The sequence below is a fragment of the Pseudopodoces humilis genome, chromosome 2, assembly GCF_049639895.1.
Source record: "Pseudopodoces humilis isolate 2021_Gansu_Grassland_sample_001 chromosome 2, ASM4963989v1, whole genome shotgun sequence".
Taxonomy (NCBI): domain Eukaryota; kingdom Metazoa; phylum Chordata; class Aves; order Passeriformes; family Paridae; genus Pseudopodoces; species Pseudopodoces humilis.
The window spans coordinates 111,956,424-111,984,160 of NC_142201.1; the positions used below are offsets into that span (position 1 = coordinate 111,956,424).

Here is a 27,737-nt window from a genome sequence, read left to right on the forward strand (position 1 = left end):
AAGTCATCTCTGCTCATCACTGCAACAAACACAAGTAGGAGGAGATTTTAAAGGCACCAAGAGAACCACATACTTAAACACAGTGATTTTAACCTCATAAGAAGCCCAGAAAATCCAAATCCTTCTCAATTCCACTATGTCTTAAATTTCATCAAAATCAGCAGCACTACAGTATTCCTGCAGAACACCTGACTTGCCCTGGAATCAGGAAATACCACATCAGTTACATAAGTAACATTAGTTACATCAAGACTTTTACCTTTCACTTTTGAAGAAAAGAATGATGATTTTTGGTATTAGCTACATCCTAAACAGCTCCTTTAACTTCTCATGTTTTCCTTATTGTTATCCATCAGCTGATTTCTTTCAGGCTCAGAAAGTTATAATAGTATTTTTTTCCCTTCAAGGAATGAAGGGTATAATTAAAGAGCTACTTGGATGATTGAAACCTTAACTCCAAACACACACAGTCAGTGTTTTCACTAGTCCCAGAGCTGTGATGTCCCTGATGGGGCCGCTTTTGCCTGGCTACCTTCCCTCCAGAGCCCAGCCAGGACTGTGATCACCAACTCTATGCTGGGAACAGCCATCCACGGAAAGAACAGCAACAGAAAACACCAGAAACCTGCTCTGTCCTCAAAACATCACCTCACTTCATGGTCAAACCAAATCTTAGACACCTACACGATACCCAGCTTTAAAGGCTAGCTTTGATAATCAGGCCCAAGATAGCTTTAATCAGTAGCTGTAAGGCCTGAATTTCACTGGCTACTGTTTGTCCCATGAAGAGCCAATGGTTTTTATTTATAGTTTTTTGGGTATAGTGTCTGGAATCCCAAGATATTAATTAAGAGTATTTATGAAGTGTTCTTAGTGATAAAGCACAGATTATTTTTTTTTCCCCAGCCTAGAATACCTTTTTAACTTAAGTCTAATAAAACAAGGTCTGAGTCAAGAATCACTAATGAAAAAAAAAGTACAAACAAGTTGAAATAGAACAGGTCTCTAGGATTAGGAATTAGAATGGCCCAAAAGAGCCTTTATGTTTATTACTTGGATCAAAGTATCATCATGACAAAAAATATGACCTAATTTTAATGCGAGTGACCTCAGAGTAACCAGCACTGTAAAGTATCATTTTTCTTCTTGCAGGATTCCAAACAAAAATTAGTTACTTTCCTCCTCAGAGAGGACATCTGGACTGTTTATCAATGGGCAGGAATCCGCCTCGCTGCAAAGAGTCTCTGATGTCTCCTGGCGTGCAGCGGGGGAAAGCTGGGCTTGCAGAGCATCTGCACACCCTGGCAGGGCTTTTCCCCCTGACCCAGCCCCCAGACAGAAGGGCTGAACACGAAATTTATGGTGGGGGTGATGTGCGCCATGAGCTCACACTTTAGCAGACAAATTAGACGGGCTGCAGTCCGTGCAGCTGTAAACGACGTCCTGCAGGGTTCCACCTGATCTTTTACAGCTTTTCATAAATCAGTACCTACCAGTTTCAGAGGAGAGTCATTAAAAAGAAATCATGGAAATTACATGTTTGCTCAGGGGAAGTGAAATAGAACATTTCTCTCCATCTTTTCTTCTCTCTCCTCCTCTTTTTTTTTCTTTTCTTTTTATTAACTCTTTTTTGCTTTGTTGCTTTGACTAACTATGATGCACCCTCTCATATCATCTTTTGACAGCCATGGCAAGACTTTCCATCCTGTTCACCCTGACTGTTGCTGTATTTACTACACCTACAAAGTTGTATTTACTGACATGTGGTGCCCTGAAAAAAAACAAAAACAAACAGCAAGACTCAGTTTGGAGAGACAAACTGAACAGTGAGATGCCAGTTACAAAACATCCTGTGGCTGGAAGCTTTCTCTGGATGTGTCCATTACTTTAACAGTTGGAATTAACCTTTGAGCCATCTGCAGTGAGGAGAACTATGGTGCATTTTTATTAGCACAGCTTTTTGTCACAACACAAGGAAAATTTTGCTGCACTAACAGGAAAAAAAAACCACAGAAAACATCATTAGAACCCTTCCCAATACAGCATGAAAATTTCATCTCTGGGTGGCTGCTGTCTGAGGAGAAAAAGAGACAAACTAACTTGTAAAATCCAGGAATTGAGACAAAGAAAATGAAAATGTCCTGCCACTTCTTCTGCAAATACACAGAGGAGCTGTGCACACACAATCCCAGACTTTGTACTGTAGGAGCCTCTCTCTTTCCATCCATTCCTCCAAACAGCACAACCAGCCTTCAGTTTTTTAAATCTGGACTTTACTTTCCACAGTCAATTTCTTTTAAAGAGGAAAGCATTAAAAAAAAAACAACCCAAAAACATAAAGTAATTTCCTGTGGCAAATTTTAGGCAATTAAAAGCTGATTTTGTAACGTGAAATTGCTCCCCATGAGCCTGGTTGGAACACAAACCCTATGGGCTTTATGATTATGGTGAGCTGAAGCACAGAATTTGGGTCTAACAAGAATTTTATTTCAACAGAACAACCCCAAAACCAACAGGTGGCACAGAAAGTGAATTTCAGTTTTATTTTCTATGGCAGAGTCATATGCCTACATGTGCATCAACAGGAAACTAGTAAATAAATGACATGCCAAGGAGAAGTCGAGTTATTCTGTTTACTTGATTATCCCTGGACCTTAAAAATCTTTGGAGTTCCAACTCTTCATGCCCATTTTTGAACATGCTCTTAGCAGAACTGGTAATTTTGTCCCTAAAGTACAATTCACCTCTTAAAGGGGGCACAATTTGCTTTTCCCAAGGGTTTTTCATGTGTTGTTTGCATACTCTCCAAATAAACAAGTTGTGGGCCTGGAGTGAAAGGAGAGCTGGAGAAATGAAGAGAGGCAACACAAATAACCAAAGGGAAAACCAATGCAGCTGAGGCTGCAAAAATGGTACACCTCTCTAAATGTTAATATTTCTTGTTTTCTAGCCCCATTGTTGGCAAAAAAACAAACAAAAAAACCCAAAAAACAAACCCAAAAAGACCCAAAAAACAACCCAACTTACCCAGGCTTCCAGTAGGATAATAAATAAAATTTCAACTGCCCCAAAGGTCAATCCTTCAGTCTTCCCTACTTCTTCAGCTGCCCCTCAGACCATGATTTTCAATGTGATTATATTTTTTCAGCATCTTGGTGGGATAATAAATCACATGCATGGGTGTATCAATGCTCCTTCATTTATTTTTTCCCAACACCAAACCACTAAAGGCAAAAAAACCCCAGCATGTTGCAGATTTATTTTTTTTTCCCCCTCATAACACAGCTTAAGCTGTGCTTTTAAGGAAATGCAGGCACACGGACATTTCCTGGGATGTGTAGCTGGCTGACAGACCCTCATTATTGTTAGGACAGTCTGTAAGCTCCTCAGAACAGGCAGAGAAAAATGCTTTATAAAGCTCTTAAAATCTACCATTTGCTGTGGAGAGCATGCCATTATATCTCACTTTTGGCCGCACTGTTGTTGTCCATAATCAAAAGACAAAAACCCCTTGCAGCAGTGTTGGAATTCAAGTAAAAAGCAGACCTTTATCTGGAAGCTTCCAGGCGTCCCAGTGGTGGTGGGCACACCCAGAATCACATTTCTGTGATTTTATAAGGTTAATTAATTAGGATATTTAACAGGTACATGCAATAGGAGATTCAGCTGCCCCAGTTACCCACTCCTGGGTCAGCCCCTTGGAGCCGGACCAAGGGGTTCTCTGCCCCACTTCTTAGTGTAGGTCTCCTACTTGGAATAAAGATTATTTATTAATCTAAATAATATTTCAGGGATGTGTTTAGAAGGTCAGCTCATTGTTCCAAAATCTAGGGGGGAAGGGTAGGAAAAGTACTAGAACTAGAGCCACACATCAGCAATTTACCAAGCTACAAATATATGAGAAATATATAAAAAAGTTTAAGCACCACTATTAATTTCTACTTTTGTCACCTCTTTCCAGCATTCCCAGTGTGGAATTGCCACCACCACTAAGGAGGGCTCCAGGAGCTGAGAGCAGCAGAACAAAAAAAAAAAATGTCAATAAACCTCCCCTCTCCATCAGGGCACCCGCTGGTCCATCTGCATTTCTATTTAAATTACACAGCACCCAACCCGGCCCGCTGTGAATTCCTGCCCCAGCTCCACCCAGTGGAGGCGAATTCGAGGTGTCAAAGTGCAAACAGATGTTTTACTGTCCCTGGTAACCCCAGCTCACCCCCAACCACTCACTTTGAAGGGACAGTGCCCGAGTCCTGCCTGCCCCAGGCTCAATAATAATGACTGCTGGGAAAATCAGGTGAAAACAGGGATTTTCTGTCTTTGGCTGAATGAAGTCCCCAAAAACCTTCTCAGTCTAACCCCTGCACAATCCAAAATATGTTTAGACACTGAGGAGTAGGATTTACTGTATTTCATTGTGTGATTTGTAGTGAAGATTCTTTCCCCCCACTTCCATAAACTCACTATTTTATGTTGAGCAGGCTTCAGAGAGAGAGCTGGAGTTTTAAGTTTACATTACTTGAATTCTTTTAGACTGAACAGTCTGGGTTTAGGACACAGATTATGTTGTTGCTGGATTTTAAACGAAGCTTAAAATCCACACAGAATCTTGCCCTACGCAGCATTTGGCCAAACTCAAACCCCGTTGTTAAGACCCTGACAACATCCAAGGAAAACTGAAATCTCCTCCATCCTGGAAGTCCCTAACAGGGAGAAGCAAACAAACAATATTGCAGCAGGTCAGCAATATATGTCAAGCATCTGAAGCCTTCTGACCTGAATGGCAAAAAAACCAAGGGGACTTCTCAACGAAGTGTTCAACCAATCTAAACAGGAATTTCATTGCGAATATTTTTGTAAAAACAGGGCTTGAATTATGCTGCAAAAAGGAGCAAGTCTGAATTTTTTATTTGCTGCCCTATTCACTGCTCCTTTTGAGCTTGATTTTCATAAAAATCCTACCAGGCTAGAATGTAGAGTGCCTCCACCAAATTATCAGGTTTTAAATGGAATTGTCAGGTTTTAAATGTAAGCTTTGTGAGGAGCAAACATCAAATTTTAAATTGTAAGCACTGCCCCTGGATGTCCGAGAACGAGCAGCACAATGAGAGACAACAAAGCTAAACATGCTTAGCAGTGAACCCAGCAAACAATTACTCACAAATAACAGCTCTTCCAAAGACTGCTCCAGGAAATTACCCCAGCAAGTCAAACAACACAAATTTAAGCAAATCAGGGTAGGGTTGCAAATAACTTGCTACCACATAGAAGGGTGTATGAGGAATTAATTATTCATACAGGTTTTTTCATCAGGAAGAATAACTGACCCTGACCCCCTACATTTTCTGGGCTATATGAAAAGAATTTCAGCTATGATTTTTCTGAAATAGCCTGAATTCTTAGGTGTTCTTCTCCCCTTCCTTGCAATACAATTATTTCCTCTTCTCCTAAACATGTGTTTGCAGTATACAAAAACAACAACAGCAATACCTGACACTGATTTTTCACGCTACCAAAAGCAAACACAGAAGCAGGTTGGGATTTTTTTTTTTTTGTGCAGATTCTGTGACAGTTTTGCAATCAATCAGAGGCCTGGCAGAAATCCAGAATTTCTCATATCATGTGAGATATCAAATCATATGTTGGAATAAGAAACAAATTTCAATTTTCTTTCAAATGAGGGCTGTGCATTAACTCAGCTATTCCCATTTCATAGGTTCATGAAGACTAAATGACTTCAGTCCCCCCTTCACACAGATGTGAACACACACAACAAATATGGGAAAGCTGCCACAACGTTTGAGCTGCCTGAATCCTGTGTCACAACCCTTATATCCCAAGATCACACTATACTATGATAGCTTTGAGAGTCATAAAGGCTTTAAATATATTAAATTACACACTATGTTTTAAATGTATTTTTTCAAATGTATTTAAAGCCTTCATAAAGGCTTTAAATATATTAAATTACACACTATGTTTTAAATGTATTTTTTCAAATGGCCATGGAAGAATTTGATTCATATACGGAAAATAGTAATATACATTGTTAATATATTTGTGTGTGTATATATATATATATATAAATTCAGAATCAGAAATTAAGAATAAAAAAAAATCATAAATCTAAATCAGTGAAAAAAGTGAAATGGATAAAAAAAATAATTTCATGAGCTCATTTCAGATTTGTAGTGTACACAAAGTACTTCCAGTTGCATGAGTCAAGTTACATTTTTTCCCCACACAAATGAAATAACAGCTAAAGAGCCATTTCAGCCTCACCAACTTGCTTGCAGGTGGGTGAAGTGATTCTGACTCCCCAACCCAAGCTGAGAAAAGTTTCCATCTGCTTTGTATCTGCATGAAATGTTCACAAATGTGAAGTAATACACAGTGGACTGAAAAAAAAAATAAGCTCAAGAGGAAAAAAATGAAATTGATCAAAACTGGAAGAACGATGAACTCGCTTCCACCCTAAAGATATCCAAACAACCTAAGGACTCTGTTAGAAAAATGAACATCGTGTTCAGAAAACAGGAAAGAACAGCAAGACATAAATCAAATAAAAATATCATGAGATTGTGCTTTAGAAAACCACATGGCTTGTACTGAGTTCTGTTCCTACAGAGCTGGTTAACTCCAGGCAGCCTAAGGGACACAAAAACCCCATGTGTCCAGAACCAGCACAGCTCTTATTAGCAAGAGCTCAAGGTGGCCACCTGATTAAAAAGTGAATTTTGACAGGTAAGAAAGAAATCAGCCTACTCTGTACTTTACAAGGAATAGAAATGGAATTTTCACATGAATCTGAGATGAAACACAACACCAGGCAAGGTATTATGGAAGCGTTTGCTGTGCTGAGGCTACAAAAACCTTTTGTCAGTGTAAGGTTCAAAGGCACGTAGAATGGTCTGCAAAGCAATGATCAATAAGGATAAAAACATCCCCTCGGGTATCAGGAAATTATTAGATACCATGGAGTGGCCTGAAGGGATAGAAAACTTTAAAGGAAAGAGAGAACTGAAGGCTTTGACTCCTCTTCTGCGAGGTATTAGTGTGAAACGTGCCTGGGCTGTGGCCTGGAATCAGATGTTCAGCCAAGCACATCCTTCAGTGGAGGTCAGTTAACAGCAACCAGCACCCAGAGGACAGGGATATCCCATGCACCTCCAGAAATATGTTTTTTAAATAGGATACAACAGTGCTGTGACTATTTTAAACAAGCATCAGCCCAAAAATCTGTAAGAAGAGACAGGTTTTGCATCTGCAGCAGACGTCGTCAGGTCAAACATTTTTCCCTGACCGAGTATATTCTGAACACCTACAAGCATATGGTGGGCATCAAGCTTTAGCATTCCTCCAGTAGCACCACAGACACAGCTAAAAGAGAGCTGGGACCTGTATAACTTAGATTAATTGCTTATTATGGGTAGGAGGAGAGGCAGTGTGCCAGTGCTGCGGCTTCAAATAACAACTGAGAGCAGCCACTTGAGCCAGTGGCATCCCCAGAGCCCTCGGGGCTGTGTCCCTGAGTGCCACCCTCCTGCAGGGATGTCTGTCCTCTCTGGCTGCCACCAGGGATGCCACTGTGTCCCCTTCTGCAGGAGCTGCCCTGAACCACAGCCCTTCAGTACCAGCGACACATTCCTGCACACAAGGCCACGGCAAGGCCCCACCCCATTTTATGTCTCACTTCTCCTTTTTGTGTCTCATTTTCCTCTCTGTCAGTCTGTCAAAAAGCAGTGCTGAAGCTCCAGGCTCAGTCCCTGGCCAGCAGCACCAGGGGCTGTCACCTGCCACCAGGACCTCTCTGCAGGACAGCACAGGGGTGTGGGGAGCTGGTCACAGATTTTCAGCCGTGTCTTAGGCCTGAGCTTAGTCTAAGGTGTGAGGTTAGTCTAAGGCCTGAGGTTAGTCTAAGGCCTGAGGTTAGTCCAATGTTTGAGGTTAGTCTGCTTTGACAGGGGTTCCATGGCAAGGACTGCCCAGCACCCCACACTGGTGTGGTTATCCTCAAACCTGGCTGTGTTTAAGGATGGGCTGGGCTGGTCTGCAGACACTGACAGAGGAGATGGAGAGATCATGGATCACACGTTCCCTCAGCTGCAAGAAGCTCCCTCCAACAGGGAAGGGCTTGGGCTCGCCCGTGCTGGGACCCCACAGTGCCCTGTCTGTCACCAGGGAGTGAGGAGCTGCAGAAACAGAGACTGCACTGCCTAGGAATGTGCAGGGATGTGGCAGGGGAAGGGTAATTGGGAAGGAAGGAAGGAATAAAATCCCCTTTGACGCTGCTCTCCTCAGAAATGCGCCCCGTTATCAGAGCAGAAGCAGCAGCAGGAGGAGAATTTCACTGGGAGCTCACCTAAAGCAGCTGTGAGAAGTTCCCCACCATGCAGGCTGCCTCCTTCCTTCCCTCCCCATGAGCAGAGAGCATGGCTCTGTGCTAGGGATGTGCAGCCTCTGCCATCCTGCCACTGTGCCACTAAAGGGCAGAACGGAACCAAAGAGAGCACGAGAGAGACAGAAGGGAACAATATCCCCCTGTGGAGCTCCTGCACTGAACCCAGCAGGTGGAAACGGTGCTCACACTGCATTTGGTCTCCATTAGAGGATATCAGCTTCTACTGGCTGTGAACAGGTAACTGGAAATTATGGTTCCACGCTGTTTTCATCTCTGCTGCAGCTCAAATATGTAACTGGAAGGACCAGAAACAGGGAGCATTCTGCTTCTGTTTGGAATGAAAAACATGCAGCCCTGTTTTCTGCAGTCCAACCCAAAACCAAACCCAAACAAGATAGTCACGATTTCCAACTCCCCTAGTCATCAGATTGCTGCACCATATCGCTAGAAAATAACTCTTTGCACCAATTGTTTGCCATATAGCAGTGCAAGGTGCTTGGAAGAAATGTATTTGACTGAGAAAATGGTGTTTTAAAAGTTTGGTGCTTTTCCCAAAAACGTGCTGTGGTTTTTTTTTTGTTGTTTGATTGTTTTTTTTCTGTCACCTCCTAGAAATAATTGCTTCTGCAAGTGTGTTGGTTTCCTATGTCTTAAAGACTCACCAAGCAAAATTATTGAAACATAATCTTGCACGGGCCATCTTCTCTCAGTATATAAATTTAAAAGCAGAACCCGTTAGTATGACTGCCTTTCTCCTCCCATCTCTTCTGTTCTTTTCTCCCCTCTGGCTTGGCAGCAGGAGGTAATTAGAGTGGTCAGTCTCTAGGTGAGGATGCAGCACAAAGCCGGGGCCAGGAAGAAGGAGGCAAGGTCCATGGCAGTCGCAGAGCAGGCTGCAGGATCAATGCAGTTCTTCCCACTGCCTTTGCTCCACTCCCCTCAGCCTTCCCATTCAATTGCCGTGGTGGGAAGTGTGCTGCATCGCAAGGAAATGTCTGACAGGAAGGTTTTCTGTGCTCCCTTTTGAAACTTGCCTCGTGTCAGGCTCTGGTCTCTTGCCCAGTGAAATGCAGAACACCCTCCAGGGCCTGGGTCTGAAGCAGCAGAGAAGCAGAGTGCTTTTCTCCCTGACTCTCCCTTCTTTGCTGACAGAGGATTTGCCACTACCATTCATGCTAAAAATAATTTTACATCTTTTACACTCCTTCAGTGAGAGCACGACATTTTGTGCATTGTACAAACCACTTCTCTTTAACCCTACTTAACTAAAGCTCTTCTTTCACCACATCTTCATTATGCCCTTAGGTGTCAACACACTCTTCAGCTGCTCTCTCTCAATGAGATAATTCTTATCTCATCCTGGTGACGATGTTCCAGAGTGTGTTGAAAACCCAGGATTAAAAATGAATGTTTTTAATGCAATTAGGAACATTGCAGAGGTTGAAGATTAATTCCTATTTAACAAATTCATCTAAGAGGGAGTGTAAGTGCATTTTTAGGTCTGTGAACACTACTGAAAGGAAAAAAAAAAAAGATTATTCGTATGATTAAAGTTAACATGACTTGTCAGAGAAGAGCATAAGTGTATTTGGACCCAATTCAGAAAGATACTTAGGAACATGGCTGGCTGTAACCTATGAAACACTAAGCACTTAAAACACCACCAAAGGGCAGACAGAAAAGGAAAATCACATGATGGCCAAATCTGCCAGCTGTGCTTTTCTCACAAAACTCTGCTCAGTCCTACAGCATGTTTCATACACTTAGCATAAAAATCTGTCACAAATTGGATAAATAATAGCAAATAATTAATAGAAACAACACGGCAATAATAAAAATAATAATAATAAATCCTTCTCTCTACAAGCAGCTACAATTAAAAGGTGAAGAGGCAGTAAAGTGAGCACACAAATTCTAGTTACAGGAGACGAAGGAATCAAAGAGGTTCAGGAGCAATAAAAGATCTGTGTCACCTTGCCGCCGCGTTGGTGATTATTTTCAGACTGCTGGGATTGCGGATCAGCTTATCCAGGATGCTGACAATCTGCTCAAACTTGGGTCTGTTGTTTCTGTCCTTCTGCCAGCAGTCCAGCATCAGCTGATACAAGGCAGCTGGGCAGTCCATGGGAGGCGGCAAGCGGTACCCTTCATCCACAGCCTTAATCACCTGCACAAGGAGAAAAGTTTGTGGAAACTTAAAGGCACTTTACAGCAACTTGGCTTTTATCAGCTGTGCCAACGTTAACGTGGACACTCCCTGTTTAAACAAACGTGTTTATTCACTAATTGTCTTGTCGTGCAATGCCTCTCCTTTATCTGCAAAGTAAACCAGGCAGTAGATTAGGCAGGCAGAAAAGGGAGTTAAGATACAGAGTGTGACTTTGAAGAAGGTGAGTGTGTGGAAAGGATCTCAAAAACTCACACTCAGTTGAACTAAATCCATTAAAAAAGCCACAGTTAGCAAGCGCTTGCTTAAGTATGCCAAACTTCAAAAAGTCTTGACTATCTCTCCTCTGATTACCCTTAGCAGCACATGCTTTCCACAGCCTCCAGTGGACAATGAACTCCAAAAAAACCAGAAAAAACGACGGACCCTGCTGAAAAATCAACCTGCCCCTCACGGGCCATCCTGAACCAGCAGTCAAAAGGTCTTGTGGATGATGTCACAGGGCCACAAAACGTTTTTAAAACTTACCTCATGGATAACTATACACTTTCTACTAGGCAGTGCAAGCCCAATTCCTTATAATTTGCCTAGACTGATAAAATTTGTCTAGATTTTCTATAATTTTTCCAGATTGACACACACAAAACCAAGATTACTTTAGAATTTACGGTGTCCAGAAGCTTTTTTAATCCAGCCTTCTCACTAGAATGTAACACCTCTTGATCAGGCCTATTGCCCCATGAATAAAAAAATCCAATGTATTCAACGTAAAAAAATGTTAAAGCCATGTTCTGTTAATATCTCCTTTCCATCTGAATCAATTAATTGAAAAGCAGAACAAACTATTCTGAATTAGAACAAGAGAACAGACAATAGTTAAAGCAGCCATGAAGGAGTGGCACATAAATAGGTTAATCCTTCTGTTTCTGATTTTAATGGGATATTATTAAAGGCATTCCACGAATATATCAGTCTGCACAACAGGATACATTAATCTCCACAAAAACATTCATTACCAATTAAAAGAAATGCAGTTTTCTGCAGAGACTTGGGTTGCAGAAGTACCCATTTAAAAGGAAGTTTTCTTCTCTTTTTCCTTGTTTAACATAAGGTAGTACAGAAAAATGTTTGACTACTACTATGTTACTGACTTATTTATTTTAATTTAGGATTATATATATCAGCTCCTTGGAAAATTATATATAATTATATAAAGCTCCTTGTGTGAGTGACTGCACTCCATATTTGGTCCATAAGGAACTCCTGTGGAATAAAACTAAAATTGATAAAACAACAGAAAAAGAATCCAGAACAGATATAATAAAAATCTTCTTTGGGGAAATGTTATGCTTCTTTAAAAAATACTGGGAGAGCTCCATTAATCATTTGGATTGCAGGCTTGGGCAGTTTACTAATGTTACAAAGAAACTTGTATTGGAAGTCTAATCAGATCATTCTCCTTCTCTATTTTATCCATTGATTACTTCCAGAAGCATTTTGGTTTCATCAGACTCTTAGCAGAAATGCTCTGCTTCTCTTTTTCACAAGTGCCAAGAGCAATTTATTCTGTGCATTTGACATTTACAGAAAACTTCTACAGAATATTATACAAGTGGAACCAAAGGGGATCAACAGAAATTTAGGAGAGTTTTCTAGCAACGAGCTAAGGAATGCAAAAGGCAATGACCTCATTGCAGTGGAATTATTTGCATCATCTTACATCACCAATGGGATAAAATTCTCTATTGTGCTCCTTCAGAGGTCCAAAACACTCTGCTATAAAGATGGTGGTTTGTTTTAAGTTCTTTACTTGACCAGGGAGATCTGGAAGTGTTCATTCTTTGCACCTTATTCAGTGTCACCACCGAAAACTCAGAGCCACCTGCTCTTGGGCTCCTTTCACAGCTTGATTCCTTATCTGAGAACATAACTCAGACAACCATTTACTCACATCCTGGTTGGACATCTCCCAGTAGGGTCTCTCCCCATAAGACATCACCTCCCAGAGGACAATCCCATAGCTCCAGGCGTCACTTGCTGACGTGAACTTCCGATAGGCAATGGCTTCTGGAGATGTCCATCGGATGGGAATCTTGCCCCCCTGGGAGCAAAACAAAACCAAAGAGTCCATTTGACTGCCCTGCAACAAATATGACTTTGTGTGGTTCATTATTTTATCTCTGAGATGCTCAGCTATTGCGATAACGGTGTAAAAAACCCCCAGTGTAAGCTGGAAAATGCTGCTGCCATTTGTCATAAGAGCAAAAGAGAGAGTAAAAATACACTTCACTGCAAAATCTACTGATCTCTAGTAGATTTACCATAGATTCATCTATCTACAATATAGATATATAATACAGTACAGCATATACACTTTACAGACACATGTGTGTGCAGCACAATTTGCACAGGTAAGAGTAAATGGTAAATCAAGTCTGGTTGATTTTCAGCTTTGAAATGTTTGGAGACTGCCACAACAGTCATACAGCATTAAGGGTGAAAAACCCAGTCCAAGGTCCTTGTTCATAACCCAGGTCCTTTTGCACAGCACAGGAGGGCTGGATTTGGCTGATTCTGAGGCGTTGAAGTGATTTCCCTGTTGGTGTGGAACCTGCATGGCTTCACCAGGTTTTCTAGGACATTCAGGGAAAATAAGGGGCCACAATGTTGCTTCATTTCACTAAAGCCAAGCCTCCAGCTGGCACAAAAAGATTCATATGGGGTTATCTGTGCAGAGGGAAGAGTGCAAAAATGTCAGCTGGGAGAGTGGCCTTGGACATTTTTTACAGTCATAAGAGAAGCAAGCCATCATTAAATGCCAAAACTTGAAGAAAACTGAGGCTACCAGTACAATTAACATGGTAGGTAGGGGAACATCTCACTCTGGTCACGGCCACCACTTGCTGCTGCAGGTCAAGTTAATAAAATGCACACAAGGAACCTCAGGCTGAGTTTCTAAAATGTGAGAATTAGAGAAAAGAGACAATTCCAGCTTTGATGCCAGCTTTGACAGAATTTTTTTGAGAGTCACACATGAGAAAACAAAGTTCTAGAAGATAGCAGTGTAAAACTTGTTCCTGAAGGCAATTCCAGAGTGAATGTATTTTAGTACAGAAAACTGCGAGAGTTTAAAGTTATTTCCAGTTATGCACAACATGTACAGAATATATTCTGAAGATTTCACACCAGACCAGCTCTTTGCAGTGCTTCTGACACCCCCATCATACTCCAGTCACACCCCTCTCCTCACAACCACCTCTGTGGGGAGAGAGTGCTCTTACTTCCACTGAGTAACCAGCAAGAAAACAAGATTTAAAAATATTTTGCTGCTTTGCCTATACTCCCATAAACTGTACCTGAACTGAGGGTAGCTATACAGCCACCAGCTTTAGACTCACTAGCTTGGTTAACAATAGAAATGCAGGCATTAGTGTTAATTAGAAACCTAAATACAGTCTAACTACACCAAAGCATCTTCATTTTCATGGCTATTATTGCATAAATTAAATTAAGTATAAACAGCACAGGCAGTCCTGACTCAGACTACAGTTTAGGCCTCCAAAACATCACTAGATAAGTCTTAGAGGTTTGGCAAAGGTCAGGGAGGGGATTGTTTTTGCATATGGTTTTCATGGATCCCATTCTGTTTAGCAGAGCTCCCTACCAAAAGACAAACCTTCATTTCACACACAACCCTTAAAATCAGGTAGGCACTGAATTTCCACATCACTTGCAGACCTGCAAACAGGACACAGAAAATAAACTGGTTTGAAACCACTGTTTTATCACTGAAGCCAGATGAAGAGCCTGACCTCTCTCTCTCTCTTGGAAATTGAATCTATTAGATGATGTTCTTTAGCCACAAAAAGTACATTGTATTTTCCATGCATTATAACTTTATTCACAATTCCCAGTGCTGCTTCAGAACAGTACCAAGAACATAAAAATGACTTTGTTTTTCTCATACTCAATTAATAAGCTCCCTTTACAAGTGTCTGGGGGCCCTCAGTGAGTCCAAGGCCCAGCCAAGAAACAAGGAAAGCTCTCCCCTAGCCTCATGTTTTCACAAGAAATCCACTTACAGTTTTAGATGTGAGGCTGATAAAGAAGTCAATTTCTGTTTTCTATGCTAGAAGTGAGCGCTGGTTTTCAATAAAGAACATCAATCCTAGGGGAAAGCCATATCCTAAATTTACATCAGCAAAGACCCCACCACCATGAAGAGAATCAGTTATCTCCCACTAGACAAGGGCAAGAATTTCATATTGGGTAGAAGGTCTTTATTATCTTATGTCATTTATACAACTGGAGAAACATATTTACCAAAAAAAAAAAGAAAAAAAGGCATTAATTAGTCTCCTCACATTTTGGGACTGCTTTATTGCAGAAAAATTATGAACTCAGCAAAACAATTTCTGGCTTTGCTTTACTGAAAAAGGAAGGTGCATCAGCCCCAGATTCTTATTACAATGAATGTGAGTCAGTGGCTTTCAGATTTTCTTTGCTAAGTCTCAGCTGTAATCCTACACAACCCTGCAGATACACACAGCATTACCATAAATAAGATAAAAATATTAATTAAAACGTAGTTAAAAAAAGAAATCAGCTGCCACCAAATGTAAAAAAAAATATATATAATAAAAGTGTAATTTTGCTCTTCTGCTCCCCAATTTGTCATAAAAATGTCAAAATTATTTTTAAAAAGGGATTTTGCTGACTCTTTTTTAGGAATAGTTTAAGAACAAGAACAGCCATTTATTTACTGATTATTTTCTGAACATAAATACAGTTTTTATATATTTTTGTCATTGTCTTCCTTTAAGGGCATGATCATCATAAAGCCAGGCTCCCTGAACTTGAGTAGAAGGAGGCTTTGGTGTTAGAAATTGTAGGAGTTTGTAATTGCAGCTCAAAATCCCAGGCAGTCTAGGTCAGAGAACCTCTCTTGGGGCTGGAAATCAGTGAGCAGGCAGCAACCTGAAGTTTATCTTCTGTAGATGGAGCTGCTCTTCCTGCAGTATGTGGCTCTCCAACATAATTCATCTAAAGTCAATGAAGTCCTCAATTTATTTCTAGCACGTCTGGCACTCCAGCACAAGGCAGCTGTTTCCAGGACTTCAGAACCCATTCCAATACTCTGATTTATAATCTGTTACAGGGTGACAGCCACAGGCACCGAAGCCACAGGCCTGGGGAGGGGAGAATCAAGAAAAATGGATTCTAACTGAATTACTAGAAGGGCTTTGCAGAAAAAGCTGAAAATAAAAGCCTGACACTCATGCATTATAGCAGGACTTGGGAGAGTTCAGGAGATAGCTTAATGGTACAGAACAAGACAGATTCATGTGAGCGAGATGAGCCTGTTTTACCTTCTTACACACCTGAAATTATCTGATGCTGCTTGTCAGTCCCTTACTAATGAATGTTTTATATTGAAATCATCTCCTCCTTGAGTAGTCAGTGATGACAGAACACTGTTCCTCTCCTCTGTGCTTTGGGGCAAGGGAATTTATGGGGTCTTGTTTCCCTTTTTTACCACACCCTTCAATGCATTCAGATGGTGTCACTGTGATTTTGCATATATAGGGAAAATACAACTGATTTCTGTCCAGCATGGGCTGCATTTACATTAAAATGCCATGAATACTGGTGATCTATCCATGTACTTAAACAGTCAAAGTTCATCTAGTGATTACCCAAATATTGTCTTTGAGAGACATAATTACAGTCCCTCTACAACAGTGATGGCTTAAATTCACTTCCACTTCATACTGTGTCATTGCTCCACCCACTTGTCATACAGACATCTGAAAAATAATAAGGATAAACCCCATCCATTTGACAATGACAATTTTAATACAATCTCGGTGTTTCAATTAAAAGTGAATAGATAAGGAGAATGTAAAAAAATTACAGCACATCCCCTCAGGCACAAAGACTCTGTGAAAAAATAAAAAAAAATCCAAACAGTCAGTGAGCCTGATTCACATGCTGGCTTCTGCTTCTGTAAGCAGGCAGACCCCAGGCTGCCAAAGGCCTTTTGTGGTATCAATGCAGTGACAGTAATTCAGGAGGTAAAAAAAATGACCCTGTCAGGTAGGAAAGTTCCTTACAACTCCTGATTCCCTGTATTTCACATGTGCACTTGTGATCTTTGCATTGTCCTTCAGGCTTCTGGTACAATAGCACGAATATCACAGATTATGCATTGATATATAAAGGAATACATAAATTATTGATGGATAAAAGGATACATGTTCCTAGCCTTTATGCAAAGCTTCAGACAAGGCTTCTGAGAACAGCACAACGTAAAATTTCACCCAGGCAGTGGTGAGTACTGAAAGCCTGGCTGGGCTTCTTGGGGGTAGTTCAATCCTGACTTGCAATTATGAATTAAAGCAGTGGAACCATTTTCAGGCTTTGACATTTACAGGTGGAAAATAGGGGTAGATAAGGAGCCTAAATAGATAAAGCACCCATCTTTGCAGCTAACTCTATATATAAATTTACCTAGTACCACAGATACTAAATGGACACCAGGGAGTAGGAAGAGACAGAGGACAGGAGGACATCAGTATAATATAAACTCCAGAATGTTTGAAATTTTAGTCATAATTGAGATTTTTTTGTTTGTTTGTTTGTTTTTGTTTTTTAAATATCTTACTGCCATCCTTTAGTTTTAAAGACATGAAATAGTTTGGGAAATGCCATTATAAAGCATGGAATAGTTTGAGATGATGCCATTATTTTTAAAAAGCGGCACTATTTGTGTCTTGGCTTTGTCCTATAATTAGTGGTTACAAAATGTGCTAAGCCTAGGAAATGGTCCTGTGTTCTGTGAAATATCCAAGCAGCAGGAACATGAGCTGTTCATCTCTCTGCCAGTGAAGTGAAGCTCTGTTTCACGTCTGTGGTCCCCAATTTTTTCAGCTGGGGATCAAACATCCCACCTGGAAACACTCCCTTGACATCTACATAAGGCTCACTTCAAAGGAAACGTGAGCAAAAGAGATGAATATCAAATATCCTTGTTCTTCTCTCAGATCCAACATGTGGCACAGGTATATTCAGAGCAACAACTCTTGAAAAAAAAATTAGATTCTGTCCTAAGTCGTATTTGAAGGTTTTAATTATCTGAGCATCTTCCTGCAGCAGTTTGCACACACACCATAAATGCCAGATGGAGTTTACTCAACACAGATGATTACACTTTACAAAACAGTTTCTTTCCATCTGATTTCACTATCTAATTGCAAATAGGCAGGTAGACTCAGAAAATAGGTGGCAGGAGGAGAAGAAGAGGAAATTCACACGGAGCACTGGCTGAAAACACTCACACCCTGTGCACCCTGACTCATCCAAGCCACCCACAGAGACATCACTGATCTGACACTTCATCCAAAGCTTCATTTTCAGCTTGATTTTAAGAGAGCAAATAAGTATCTGACACAGCAATACACTCCTGGCTGGACAACAGACCATTTTCTATTGAGGAACTCTTGCATTCCAGGAATATTTATTTATTAATGCTGTAACACTACTGAGAATTAAAACTGCTTTCTCCTGCTAATGACTCTTTATATTAACCATGACAGCTCTCTGCACACAGTTTTCTAAAGTGGTATATATTGCATATTTCTAACTCCATGAAAAAGTTTATCAGAGGGCAAAGAAAACACCGAAAGGTCAAGGAAAGAATAGAGTCTTTATGCCTGGTAAGTTTTCAAGGTATGATTGATAAATGATTGTCTATTAATGTATGTGTATATAATGTGTAAGAAAACTGTCATTTCTTTACTCATTTCTCACATGTTATTTTATTTCAATCATGAAGAAGGCATCATGCAGACTACTAAAGTTATTGATTGCTCCTGTCAGTGTTCAGGAATGAAGGAAACCCACATAAAGGTTATGCTGATACACTGTAATCTGGTTTGTACAGTGAAGATGAGGTGATTACTGTGAGAAATGCAAATTACACTTGACTAAGATACTGGATGTTAATGTCACTTTATAAAAAGTTAACAAAATCCACTTTAAATAGCATCAAAATGAGCAACCAGATATCCAAGTGTAATACACATATATTCAGAAAGCTAAAGGCTTCCACAAAAAAATGGAAGCGTGATTCAGGGTGATAATCAGATGTGCATTTTTTTTGTTTTACTCAAGTTTTCACTCAGTTAGAGGTACAAGAGCAGGTATGAATGATACACCCTTGAGAACAGTGATAGCAGTATGCTCCAGTCAGGCGTATGTCCTATCATGCCAGAAAGCACACAAAAATTTGATGGGAAGGATTTTTTTTACTCAGCAGTGTAACTAAGACTCCTCAAGACTTGAGATCTTAAATTATTGTGTGCCAAAACAACTCGGGCCTTAATTGTGATATTCACTCTTTTACAGATCCAGAAGAAGGAGACCGAGCCAAGAATTTTGTATAGTCTAAGGAATCTACCAACACAAACCATACTTTTTGTATGCACATTTTCTATTTTCTCTGAGACACGGATTTAAAAATAACTGTGATGAGCTTCTGGTTTATTGAGTATCTCTGGCCATACAAGACTGACTGCCCTCTGCCACACAGCCTCGGGTTTCAGGTTTCCATCAGATTTCCGTCTTTGTCACAACCAACCAGAATTTTAAATGGGTAAAGGAACACAGGAGCTCACCCTTGTGGTGTAAGCAGCTTCTGGGTCATCCTCCAGTACACGGGAGAGACCAAAATCCGAGACTTTGCACACCAGGTTGCTGTTGATGAGGATGTTCCGGGCGGCTAAATCCCGATGGACGTAACCCATATCCGACAGGTATTTCATGCCAGAGGCGATCCCTCGAAGCATGCCCACCAGCTGGATGACTGTGAACTGAGCATCATGCTTCTGCAAAACATTGGAAATGTCATTTCAGGGACTGCTCGCGTTCCTCCTCGCACAGATTTTTTGGTAAGTACCCTGGAAGCTCTTCAAATGAGGAGCTTGTGAGTCAAGTGCTGTGATTTGAATGCCACATGTTGATCTCCCAGTCAGCTGAGGGAAGGGGACAGATTTGCAATTCAAATAAAAATTAGTTTTTCCCCTTCTTGCTGTCATCAGAGTTTTAATTTCCTAGATGGGACACGTGTGAAAGCAGCACATAAATCTAAGTTGTGTGTGCTCCTGAGACTGGAGCGTCAGAACATTAGAGAAACAGATGTCCAACTTCCCTGAAAGGCCACAGGATTTTTTAGTGAAAATCCAAGCCTTCCCCAATGGCCTAATGAAAGTTTTCTATTACACAAGAAATTGATTTAACAAAGGCAAATGCTGATCCGAGTCAGCAGCTTTCAAATTCCGTTACTTTAAAACTCATTCCTTAAAATTTCTCTCAACTTCAGGATCACAAAAATTACTGAGACACATTATGACTTAGCCTAGAAACCATTAGTTGGATATATTTCTCATCATCTGCTTCTGGGCATAATTTAAATCCCCCAACTCTCACGAATCCTGTTTAACATCTACTTTTGATATTGCTATATGGATATATAGACAATAGGACAGTATTTGTTGTAGTGCAGCTCTCAGATGAATTCCCCAGTGCTGTAAATGTATCCTTATGGGCAGCTCTCCAGCTCCTTGTGCTGCTACTTCTGGAATTTTATTAAATGCAGGGAAGCTGGCTCTGCCACGTGAGGTGATCTGACATGAATCAGTCTGCCAGACTGATTGCATCCATTTTTCATTTCTGATTACTCTGCTTGGGGGTGGTATTAGCCCTGTAAACATTAGACAAATATGTGACACAGTGGATGCTTAAAAAGTCTCTCAGAGTTCCCCTTCATAAAGAAATTAATTATTTTAAAAGTTTCTTAGCAGTTGTCTGTCCCTTTTTTTATCAGAGCCAACAGAAGAGAATTTTATATAGACTCTGGAAAAGATTTAACTAAAAACCAGAAGGTTTCTAAGCATGAACAGAATCAGATGCTCAGAGAGCCTTTCAATGGCAATGGGGAAAGCAAACTAAGTGGTTTCAAAAGGCATTTATAAAAAGGGTTACATGGCCTGAGTGGCCTGTGATATTAATGAGTCACAAGGTTCTTATCTATGTTTCCACACAAGAGTAGTAAAAAAAAAATAATAAAAATCACACTAAAATGAAAGAACAAGCTGAACAACTGTTCTGGGCAGTCAGAAATTATTCTCCTTTCCTCATGGCTCTCTTTGAGGATTTCAAGCCTAAACAAAATATATATAGTTCAGTACAGAGATATTTCATTCAGCTATACTGACACATTATTTATATGTATTTTACATGCTCCAGTGGACACCATAACATATATAGTACATAGTGAAACTAAGGTTGACAATCTATCCCCTTTTGGGGTTAAATGTCTAGTTCAATGTTATGAATTTGGGGGATAATGTCATTCAACCGTGGCAGAACCAAAGCAGTCTCCCAGCCAAAGCTGAGTTTGCCCTAACAAATTAAAATTAAACCAGTGTTTCCCCTCAGATGGGATTTCATTTCTCCTACACTTCTTGTTTTGCCACAAGTAAATCTTGGTGACACAGGGAGCGTTCGAATTTTTTTAGGCTCACTACCAACTCTGACAGAAAACAAAGATAAATCAGCCACAGCATTAGTATGTCTAAGGCTGGAAAAAGAAAACAGTCCAGTAAACTTTGCTAGCTAAACGTTTCTAACATCCTCAGGTATGGGGATATTCAGTCAACTTTTCGTTACTGATAAAATTTCCACACATCCATTCATTTTGAAAATCTCTTGCTTAGACATAGAGGCTGCCAACCAATAAGAAAAACTGCATTACAGTCATACTTCTGCTTCCAGGAAAACAGTTCTCATTTTTGTGTGCCAGAATGTTTTGTTTTGTTCATTTTTAATAGATGTGACATATTAATGCAACCAAAATTGTCTTAATTTTGGAATAATGCTTACTGCAAATGGACCAGCCAGATCCCTACGTGCCTTTCTGAGCACATCATGATGCTCACAAACCCAAATGAAAATAAAGAAATACCAAGCAACAAGAGCTGAGGATGAATCAGTGCAGAGTGGCAGTAAACCCATAACAAGTCCAGAACAAGAGCAACTTCTGCCTCATTAATTTCCTGTTGCACTTACTCGTAGGAAGCTGTCCAAGGAACCATTTTCCATATATTCAGTAACAATCATGACTGGTTTACCTGAAAATAGAGCAGAGGGGTCAGGCTACTCAAAGACACACATTGGAATACAACCAGCAAGCCCAAGGAATGTGTCCAAATCTTCCTAACCCCAAGGATCATTTTTACATTTGGAAAGGAAGCAAAAGCTGTGTGGGCAAACAGAAGCTGGGTGCAGATAAAGATGGAAAGGAAAGTGCACAATAAAATACAGGACACTGGAAAGAGAAGCAGAGCTGTAAGATGGGCATTCCCTCCTTCCAGGCACTCCTTCCCTCTGTGGTGGGATCCCTGACAGCACAAACTTGGACACAGCCGGGACCTGAGCATGCTGCATCCACAGGGCAATGGCAAACTCTGAGGAAACAGCCCTTGAAAAGCCTTTAATATTCTCCAAAACTCATCCAGACCAGTTTTTGAAACCATTCCCTCCACCCTAGGGAATTTTGTGACACAACCAAGATTTTATATGCAGCTCTGATGTGCTGGAGAGAAACTAATGCAAAAATTAATGTGATGAGGGGGAAGTTTTCAGACCATGGTCATTGCCCTGCTAATATTTTACCATCACATGGATTTTATTATTCCATAATATTTACTAAAGCTTTGCTTATTTTCTCTTTGTGGTAGAGAGAAAGGTGGGTAAGAGCATGAAGCTATTTAAGGAGATGAATTACTATTGCACATAAAATACAGGAAGGCATCTGACCATAAAAGGAGGAGGAAGGCCTACATATTGTACAGTGGGCATGGTGGAGGTTTAGCTTTTAAACTTGAACAGCATGAGGCTTGAAAAAGGTACCCAACTTAATTAAAAACAAGAAAGCCATTAAAAAAGCCAAGTCAATAGTAATAGCAACTTTTTTTCTGTTTGCTTTTCAAAAAATACAGCTTCTACCAAATAGAAGTCTTAGGGGAGAAATAGTAATTTCAAAGAATGAGTTTAATACAAGAAGAATATTATGAATTAATGGCTTCAAATGTCTTCTTTCTGTGGTACATATGGTGTGTTACACTGTGGGAGTCACACTAATGAGTAATTGACTGTCATCCATTCACCAGTAGGAAATACTGTATGCAAAATATTAATCTTGAATGATATAAGAGATGATATATGAGATCTAACAGTGTAAAAGCTCAAGCAAAAAATCTATTTATACTTAGTCTGGCTAGCCAGAAATACCTGCAGAAAAAATACTTAACTTTCCCTCTGTGTTTAACATGAATTCAAAGGGATTTCTGGTAACACACACAAGATTCTGCTGGACCTTTCCAGTACAGGGCTATCCAAAACTTTCTGTGATAAATCAGTTTACTTTGCCATGCACTTTGAAGCCAGGAGACAGGTGCCTGGTTTCTGTACAAACTCAGGCAATTTTACGAGACTTTATCAGAACTTAAATTTACAGTAAGAAATATGTCTTCCAAATTCTTACAGGAGCATCTTCCTGCCTTGCTCACCCACACTCCACAAGCCTTGAGTGCAGGGTTTCACTCTCAATCAGCTGGAAATGTGCCCATAATAAGAAGCACATGCTCTGAAGTTTTAAAAGAGCCCTCTGCATCCATTTATCAAAGCACAGCCGTTTATAAATGATAACAAGTTGTGTCAACAGCGTTGCCCAGGTTTATTATAATAGCAGGCTACAAATTGCTGTAAATTATTATTAAACTAAGCAGAACATGTGTGCTGGCTATTGAGACTGCTGCCTATGGTGTGCCCAGGAGTGCAGGGCAGCAGCTGGGAAATGCAGGACAGAAACCCACGAGGAGCAGAGGAACAATTCTGCACTGGGGGCAAGGCTGGAAGCCTGATGTGGTAATTGATTTGCTAAAAAAACAAAAAAAAAACCCAAACCCACAAGCTTCTTGTCCTGCTATCACCCTGCAGAATGTTTAATAAAACAAATATTTATTATTACACTTACTTTTTGCCTAGTAAAATGGAGACAAATAGCTCCAGAGCAGATTTCTTAACTCCTGTACTGGAGGTATCTGGAGAGGGTGCTGTACCCTTGAAGTTTTATTGTTTTCAGCTGGGAATATTCAGATTTTCTCTCTCACACATAGATGTGATGGGCAGCTGGCACTCCTGACCTCCTCCCCCAGCCCCCCAGAGCAGTGCTGTGAATACACCTGAGTAGCAAACTCACTAAAAGTCACTTACACAGAATAAAGAGAGAATTAGTAATGCACATTCAAGAGCAACGAACAAATTCCTGCATGTACAGCAGTTAAATTATTGTCTCAAGTGCTCCAGGAATACAAAATGTAACAAGATAGATTTTTAGCTCAGCTGTGTGCAGATTGATGCTGGCATTTCAAGTGATTTTGTGACTGCAAATCTTATTCTGACTGTACAAAATGTGTGTCACTACAAAGCAGGAGATAAACCTCAATTTATGCAGGCAGACCTTTCCTAATAGGACTGTGAGACCTAAGATAAACAGTAATTTCTTTGTTATTGAAATCAGTAAAATAGACTTTCATGAATCACACATAGAGAAGGCATTATTATTATTATAATTATGGCTCTTTATAACATACAGTGTTTTACATACCTTTCACTAGTGACTTTTAGACATATTCTGGTGGGGTTTTAATTTCTTATACTTTTCAGCAGTATGCTATGACATTTTTTCATACCCATCCCTGTGAAACTTTGAAGCACACAATTAAAAACTAAAATTTTCTTAAAACTAATAAAACCATCTACTTAAAACCAAAGTATTTGGTATGTTTCTATCCAATTAAACTAGGAACATCCTCAGCAAATTCCAAGCTGATCACTGAAATGGCAAAGAGCTGCTTTGCTAGTAGGGTCCCCTAGGATAAACAAGGAAATATCCTGCAAATTTTTTCTGTTTCCCTGGAAAATCTAAGAACACTCAATTTTTTATTTTTTTTTTTAAGATTGCCTCTTATAAAATCCTATTCATCTCCCACTTAATAACTAATGTAAGTAGATAAATTTGATCACTAAATGTATCACTTCATTCTGCAGAGGGAACACAGAAAATGTGGCTGAAGAGGGTTGTTGAAATACATTACTTTTCCAGGAAGTTACAACATGGACATAGAAGTTTCAGTTAAATTTTTTTGTCTCAAAAAGAGAAGGTGTTTTTTTATCATAAAGACCAAGAATATGCTTTAACAAAAATAAAAATTAAAAAAAAACAAAACAAAAAACCAACAAAAAAAAACAAACCCCAACCAAACCCATAACAAAAGCAACCAAAGGCAGATTTAGAAAAGGCATTTAAGTAAGTATATATATATAAGGACAGAGATAAAATTAATTTTACTACTGACAGATTAAATCCTCAAGACTTCTTCTCTGAGATTTTCACCAAGATGTTTGAATTCTGGAGTTTTGGAGCTTTAAAATGCCTCGTGCTGGTACATATTGAACATCCCATGGAATATTTCCCCTGCATGAAAACCACCCAGGAAAAAAGTTTGGCCTTATTTAATAATTCACTAGAACCGGTTGTTGAACCAGGTAGGCTGTTCATTAATTAGTGCTAATGAGCTAATGATTTAGCTGAAAGCAGAACACAGCACAATTCAGTGCAATTGGGAAGCCTCAGCTCATCAGGCTCCAGGACTTCAGGACCCAGTGCCTCTTGGCTCTTTTGGAGCAATTTGTAACTCTGGAGTTTATTAAACCTGTCAATTTATTATTGAGCTTTTTGCAGAGCATAAACCTGGGTGACTTCATTCATAATTCACTTGTGCTCTCCTTTGATTGATCAGAAAATCAGAGAATTATCCAGGCTGGAAGGCACCTCCAGGACACTTTCCACGTCACTTCTTACTTTTAGTGACGACTCCCTCCAGTCGGATGATGTTGGGGTGGTCAAACTGGCCCATGATGCTGGCTTCTCCCAGGAAGTCCCTCCTCTGCTTTTCTGTGTAGCCAACTTTCAGCGTTTTGATGGCCACTGAAATTTCCTTTTTAGAAGGCAGCTTCAGGCGCCCACTGCACACTTCCCCAAATTCTCCTGAAAAAGAGAGTGGAAAAAGTGACAAAAGCTGAAATGTGGTTATTTTGTATGGATTCAAGAAAAAAGAATCAGCCTCTGGAATGTGATATACACTGATTTATCCTTTTGCAATATGAAAGAGCAGAGTACAAGGAAAACTCTTTTAGCATTCAAAAGAGGAAATATTAAATATGTAGAAAACTGTTGGAAGAAGACACATCACTTGAAAATTTTTTTCAGTTAACTAATTTTTACACAAATCACATAAGGAAATTTCAATGTTACCATTTGAGCAGCAGCTGATTTCAAAGCCCCTTTTCAGCTTTTTATTTGGAATTTTTTTTTTTTTTTTTGACAGCCAAGTTAATCAAAAAAGGCCTGAATAAAGATGTGGTAGGGCAATGATCTTTCTCTGTTGCTAACCCAGGTAGATTTGAGTCAACAACACAGAAATTAATATCACGGTATCTTATCACCAGCTGCTTCATCCTCTAGGCAGAGAACTGTACTCTCAAGGTAATAACCACTAAAAGGAAGATGTATCTTTATGTACATACATATTGCTAAAAAGCACTGACATCACATCCTTTGATTCTAACATGGTTTGTATTTCAGGCTGCCAAGACAGGCAGCAGCTCAGAAAACAAATTTTAAAAGCTATTACTAGTAACTAATGGGAGTTGAGCTCTTTTCAGACCTAATTAAAAGCAATCAAGTTCTGCAAGCCCAAATGACCATTATACTTTAGCAGGAGCTCAGACACCAACCAACCCAACACTGTCAGAGCACCACAAAATAAGAAGACCAAAGCACATCTTGAAAACAGAGGGAAGGGGTAAAAAAAACTGCTTGAAATAAATCTTGTAGCATGCAGCTTCCAGCTCCATTTTCTTGGTGTTTTAATGGTCCAAAAAGTTATAACAAGCTAAGCTCTTAGAACTATTTTACAGTTACTGTCAATGGAGACTTTAGCTATGATTTCAGCCAGCAGCCCAGCAATCAATCCTTCATTTTAAAGCTGGAATCGTGTATCTGATATTTGTTTAACTTCTGGGAAGGAAGAGGTTATGGGTAATGTCCATCAACACAGCCCCATTTAGGCATGGCTGAACAATCCAGAACTTGAGTGATTAATCAGATTCTGAAAGTACCTCAAGGCCAGCAGATGCTGCAGGAGAATAAAAGATGGGCTCTTTCTAGCAATGAAGTTTGCTGCTGTCTGTGGATATAAAGCTGGTTTACTTTCTTGGAAAATGATCTAATTGGAAAGAGCTCCCCAGGCAGCCCAGCTACATTAACCTATGATTTTTTTATATCCAGGGCAGCATGGATGCTGAGTATATCTATCTGGTCAGCACCCATAGTGACCCATGCAGTTACACTACAATTTTTCCTGCAAATTATTACTAAATGATCCCAGTAAGAAATGGACTGGGTCCCACCAGACACTGTTTAGGAGGAACAAGGGCTTGTGTTTGAGTGGAAAACCTGGCTCTAAGAAATGAGGATGATGGCTTTCCATACAAAGCCTTCCTGAAGTGTTTAATTATGCCACACACATAAAGACTGTATAACCTGCCCTGCAGACTGGTGTGCCTATTTACATGTGGAAAATGGATAGATATTATTCAGGAGGGCTGTTCAGGGCACAAAGATCTCTCTTCAGGATAGCCCAATTTCTTTTTAAATAGGCTATTTAGTACACCAGGGAATGGAGTTTGCTGCACTTAGGGGAACAGTAAACGAGGATTCTGTGAAATCAGCTACTCCCTTCACTTTGCTGCATTTTAAATCTGTGAGGAGATTAAACCAAATCTCCCTCTGATTCGGAGAGGCACCAAAGCTCAATGTTTCATAAACCTTGGGAACATCAGCAACGTTCTTGCCTTCACTGGGACCCTGCAAACCTCCACAGTAAGTTCATAGCCAGGCAGCCCCTGAATTTTGTGAATAATTGGATCAACAAGATGTTGTGCTACAAGTTTATTTCAACTTCAGAAGAAAAGCAAACACTT

The 27,737-nt window shown here is 40.0% G+C and overlaps 1 protein-coding gene across 1 annotated transcript in view; it reads right to left on the reverse strand.

The window, feature by feature from the left end:
- Positions 1-27,737, reverse strand: part of EPHA3 (EPH receptor A3) — a 177,095-nt gene that overhangs the window by 6,263 nt on the left and 143,095 nt on the right. Inside the window, exons 11-15 of the mRNA XM_088051865.1 lie at positions 25,555-25,740; positions 21,696-21,757; positions 19,244-19,453; positions 12,520-12,669; positions 10,375-10,568 (exon numbers count right to left, since the gene is read on the reverse strand). Of these exons, the coding sequence (XP_087907991.1) occupies positions 10,375-10,568; positions 12,520-12,669; positions 19,244-19,453; positions 21,696-21,757; positions 25,555-25,740 (802 nt within the window). The remainder of the gene's footprint in view (positions 1-10,374; positions 10,569-12,519; positions 12,670-19,243; positions 19,454-21,695; positions 21,758-25,554; positions 25,741-27,737) is intronic.